We start from the raw sequence: 5,360 nt of genomic DNA, 5'->3' as shown, positions 1-5,360 counted from the left end.
GGGCCGCCGCCCCCCGTGCTGCCTGCGAGCAGGGGCCGGAGCCCTGCCCCTCCGCAGCCGTGCTTGACATACCTCCCGAGTAATTGGCGTATGGGCTTGTTTTTAATCGAGGTTATTAATTTAATGGAGGACTGCTCGTGTAGCTTGTTTAGTTCTGGGTTATTTTTTTCCACAGACAGGCCCTGTAAGTGTAATCTTTGGTTTGTATTGGTGTGTGCTGGTGTGACCACGGCGGTTTTGTGTTTGTTTGGGTGTTTCCCGCCCCTCCTACAGCTGTAGGCCTGCGCAGGCAAGGGTGGCTATCGATGGCTCTGCCTGTCCCTGCCCTTCTTCTGGTGCTGTGCTGCTGCGGAGGTGGTCACATGCTGGACATGGATCAGGGACCCAAAAGGCTGAAGCCTTAACCTGTGCTTGTGGTAATAGCTGTGCCTAATAGAAGGCCCATTTTTAAGGCAACTTTAGCAAAACACACAGCTGTTAAGAGCCAATCTTAATTAAATGAAGCCTTTGTTCTAATTAGGACACTTGCTAGATTTTTTTTAATGTCTGACTGCATAGCATCATAATCTTTCTTGCTTTTATTCCTCTCCTCCCCTTGTTGCCTGCAACAGTATCCACTCAAGGAGGTTATGTCACCCAGTGCTTCCTAGTGCTGTATCTCAGGATGCAAAGATGCATTGTAGCTGATTTTGCAGTAAGGAACGTGGTCAAACACGTTCTGATAAAGCTCTGTTTCTGAAGGGCTATGATGATCTGTCATGGTACTGCAGAAGTGATGAGCTCACCTGTTCCTATGAGACCATGGATATTATCCTAAGGAAGATCATGGTCTTTGTGCAAGGTATAAGCTGCTAACTCTGCTATTAATTCTGTATGGGGGAGGAAAGGGGCAAGATGCCCTGGCTGCTGGAGTGCTGGTCCTGCACACTTGCTTTCAGAGCTTAAAATTGTACCTGGTTCCTGAAAATGGGGAATGAGGGACAGAGGGCATCTTTGTACTCTTGCTTCTGGATTTTACATCAGTGACATGAGAGGAGTGCTGTTTGTAAACCTTTAGACCTGCAGTAAAAGGTCATCTTACCAGGCAGGGACTTCAGCAAAGGCTGTTTACAGTCAAAGACTAGGCTAATTAAAAGGTGTCAAACAGGCAAGGGAGGCCTGTTCACACTCTTCTTATGGTTGGGCAAGTGTGTTGTTCACAGTACTACAATGAAACTGATTGCTTACTGAAATAACCCTTGATGATTAGTTCCTTCGCTGTGGGCAGCTGTCTGTAGGTGAAATAAAACTGGGGAGCCAGTCTACATTGTCTTGGTTAATGTAAAGTATAAACCTAGGCCTAATCCTAAAACTCTTTATCCTTGTGCAGCTGTCTAGAAGAATGGTATGTCTTGTTTGTCTGGTGACTTATGCTGCTTTGTCATGGCAAGGAGAAGTCCTCAGCTTAAAAACAGTAATCCCAGTGAACTGTGGCATGTCTCTCTGAATAGTCTGAAGTGGGATGGGGTCTGCTTTTGTCTTGTTCTGGGCTGTAGTTGGTATCACTTCGGAGAAGAGCAGTCAAAACTTGATTGAGAATCTTGGATTTCCTTGCCTTTTGAAGCAAGGAAGTCATAGCATGGGACATAATGGGATACTAAGAGGGAAACTTAAGCACTAATTCATAGTGGCTGTGTATATTCAGCTTAAGATGTACTGAATGACAGCGTCCTAGCCTGGAAAGAGCAGAAATGTGTGGCACTGGGGCATGTTTCTTGTCCACAAGGAAACATTTTTCTCTCCACCTAGGGTTAGGTAAAGGTTTTACCTTTTACTTTAAAAAGAGAGGAGAGGGGAAAAAAAAAAAGGTACTTCTGGCAACTTAAAAAGCCAAAACATCTGAGCTGAATATGGAGTCCAAGCCCCAGTATTTGGTGCCAAAGTGACAAGTAAGGGCTGGTTGTGTTCTAGTGAAAGCAGAGAATGTCTTGCCCAGCACTTGGTAGCATCTTCCTTCTGTGAACTGCTGCTTCTTTCTCACCTGGGATGTCTGAACTACTGATGCAGGCATTTTGGTATTTTGATAGTGTAGGTGGCGGAATCACTTGAAACTGTTACTGGTACACTGCACCTTTGTTACTGCCTCTTAACTGTAGTTGGGCAGAAGCAAGAGTAACAAGGATTTTTGCAGTCTGTGTAAAGTATGAGAGATACTTTGTCACTTCTTCCTAACTTTTCACATAAATGTACTAATACTTGTGGCCTCTCTTGGGAGTGATGCTCAAATACTTGTAAGACATTTTAAAGACTAAAGTTCTTGAAGACTCAGTTTGATGCTGGGAGGTTGGATTCCTCAGGGACGCAGTTCTTACATAAAGATGTGATGTAAATTTACCTAGAACTTAAGAGCATGTCTCAAGATACTGACCCCCTTCTCCTCCCCCCTCACTAAAGGCTGATTTGTTCACAGGAAATTGCTAAAACTTTATACTTCTAGAGCTCACCTATTACTACTCTTTGCCCTTCCCTTCTGTTCCAGGGTTCCTTGGAGATAACACAGAGTTTGGAAGATGATCCTCTACTAGATGCACCACTTATTTCGTCTCATACGTTGCATTCCCAACTGAGGCCAAGATTTCATGCTATCCCAGCAGTCTTCCTTGCCAATTTTCTGTTGCTAATACATGTAAGTTTAAGAAGTGTGATTTCCTTTTGAAAACTTGCTGTCTGAATTCTTACTGTTCAAGTAGACAGAAATCTCCTGAGACTTGCATACACTGTTCTTCCAAACCAGTGAAGTCTTATTTGCCAATGAATTTTTGTAATGTATGTGCTCCGTTATACTTGCTGCATTCTCATTCTGATTGTTTGTCAATGCTAACATGCTATGATATATCTTCTTAGGAAGAAAGCCTTTTAAGCAGTAGTTCTTCTATGCTGTTGGAAATGTACTTTAAGGATAATATTACTGCTGTAGAAGTGCTTTAACTAGTTATAGAGAGGTAAGATAATTTTAATGCCATGCCTTCTGGAGACTGAATTTAATTTCATAGGGAAGACATGGTATTTCCTGTGGTAACTAAACAAGTAAAGCTGGACTTGCTCCAGGGGTTTTGCATGGTAGTGGGTAGAGAAATAAAGGAATCCAATTGTTACTTCTTACTCTGACTTCTGGGGGTTAAGGGTGAAAAACACAGGTCTTGTACCTAACAGTATGAAGGCCTTTTTGAGGCTGGTAGGCATAAGTAGAGACATTCCTGCCTAGTAGTGAGCTTATCTTTGATAAGCTGAAGAGGCTTATTGTTGCTTGTGAGTGTGTGGAAACCAAGCGTGCAGAATGAAGGGTGGAGAGCTCTGATCCTAAGATCTAACTGAAAAGGTACTTGCATAATGCCACTGAAACTGACCTGAAGATAGTATGTGTATAAAGACAGAGGGTGCATGAGACGTGTATGCATGTGGCACTAGCTATTTTAGAGCTTCATTTGATCTCAGACAAAACATGCTGTGCCCAGCGTGCTGCAAAACACACTCTGCCAGAACTTTAAAAGTACATACCAACCACTAAGGTATCTGGGCAGCTGCATAAAGCTGTTCAAACAATATGCCCTGGCCTTCTAATTTTAGAAGGAAATGTTTTGTGGGCCTCTTAGTAATACCTAGAGATATCCCTCTGTCTGTCAAGTAGACTTAGGAAAGACTTCTGTTCTGCTGAATAAACTACCAGAATTTCAAAGGGAAACTATTCCCTTCTCTCAACAGAGGAATTCTGGTGCCACCTCATTAGGATGGCACTTCAAGTCTGTGTTATGAAGGTATACACTCCTGTTGGTAGTAGAGCAGCAAATGTTTTTCCACCTAGCCTTGGGACCTCACTATCTACGACTGTAACTGATGTAGCCAAATGTCAGTCACCCAAATCCTAGGAAACTCCTGCCTTTTCTGTCCTTATCACTTCCTTTCTCTTGCAAATGGAGAGAAGACTGGGGAAGTGAAGACAGAAAACTGCTGTAGCCTCTGTCAACACATGCTTCTCCAGGTAATGTCTTGCTGCTGTTGCTGAACCTGCTGCAGTGGTCAGTTGGTTCTTGGAGCAAAGCAGAGAAGTATCCTTTTCTGTTGCTGAAATAGAACATTGTAATTGCTGATGGAAAGTTTCTGGTTTTTGCTGAAAATATGGATGGGGAAAAAAACCTGTCATGGTTTAGACAGTTGTTCTGTCACCTGATGTCTTCTCACTGGCTGGGGAGGGGAATTGAGAAAAGGAGACCTGTAAGTTGAAACAAATAGATTTAACAAAAAACAGTATTAATATAAAGTATAGAGAGATACTCAGCCAATATAGTGGGGCAGTAGGCCTCAGGAGTAGAATGGAAGGTGAGTTCCTCTTATGATGGCAGCCATCAAAGGAGGAGGGTTATCCCCAATGAAGTCCTCGATTTATAGTGAGTGTGACGTGTATGATGTAGAATATTTTCCATTGGCCAACTTGGGGCCAACTGGCCTGGGTTTCAGCTTCCCCCAGCTTCTGCACCTATTTAACTCAGGACCTTGTTTACCACATACCAGTGCTGGCCAAAAACTAAAACAAAGTGTGTTATCACTTTATTCTCACCGAAAAAAAAGTGCTGAAGTCTTTTAGAAATGCAATTTTGCTGAATAAAAATCCAATTCTAAGATTCTATCTCAGTAAACCAGGACACAACCTTATTTGATTTCCTTCCCTGCTGCTTCTGCAAGCATGCACAAACCTTGTGGAACATGGAGACACCAGATTAGTTTCTGAGGCACAGCCTGCCAGGGGGGGCAAGTATCCTGGAGAAGTTAAGCCATCATATTAGTATGTGGTAGAGTTGTAATGCACGTCTAAAGTAATTTGTATGTAGCTTGGAGTATTTTTTCTCCATTCCCCTGTGCCAACAAATAGGGTTAGGTGGCAAATAGCTGCTTTGGTGCAGCTGCCTAGTTGCATACAGTTCTGGAGTGTGTGAGTAGGAGAGGCAGGAGTCTGGTGGGGCAGGGTTTTTGAGAGGCTTTTCTTTTGCCAAGCCCTGCTTTTCTGTTGGCTTCTGGCTCCTATCAGGAGACTCTAGAGAGCAGTGTGAAGTGTACAGGCTAGAAGTAATTCCTTTTTATTAACACTGCCTTTCCTTAATCCTCTCTGTGTAGGCACATACATAAAAATGAACTTAAGTACTACTATTTATAAGAATAACTTTTTGTGTATAAAAATCCCATGTACTGGGGCAAAGAAACTGTTGTTGGACTGCCCTAAAATGTAAGCAAAACATCTTTAATAAATGCCACTATTAATGCCAGCTACCTCTGTTTCCTTTTGTATGTTCTGCTGTAGTAGATTAGCAGAGCTGCAATACTAGACA

The 5,360-nt window shown here is 42.8% G+C and overlaps 1 protein-coding gene across 1 annotated transcript in view; it reads left to right on the top strand.

Moving 5' to 3' along the window:
* Nucleotides 1–2,518: 2,518 nt before the first annotated feature.
* TMEM192 (transmembrane protein 192) overlaps nt 2,519–5,360 on the top strand; it is a gene marked incomplete at its 5' end in the record, with an annotated part of 13,610 nt that continues 10,768 nt past the window's right edge. Inside the window, one exon of the mRNA XM_010182932.1 lies at nt 2,519–2,665. Coding sequence (XP_010181234.1) covers nt 2,519–2,665 — 147 coding nt within the window. The remainder of the gene's footprint in view (nt 2,666–5,360) is intronic.

The sequence above is a fragment of the Mesitornis unicolor genome, unplaced genomic scaffold, assembly GCF_000695765.1.
Source record: "Mesitornis unicolor isolate BGI_N332 unplaced genomic scaffold, ASM69576v1 scaffold29864, whole genome shotgun sequence".
Classification (NCBI taxonomy): domain Eukaryota; kingdom Metazoa; phylum Chordata; class Aves; order Mesitornithiformes; family Mesitornithidae; genus Mesitornis; species Mesitornis unicolor.
Note: the sequence above shows the minus strand (reverse complement) of the source record. Positions and strands in the feature narration are given on the sequence as shown.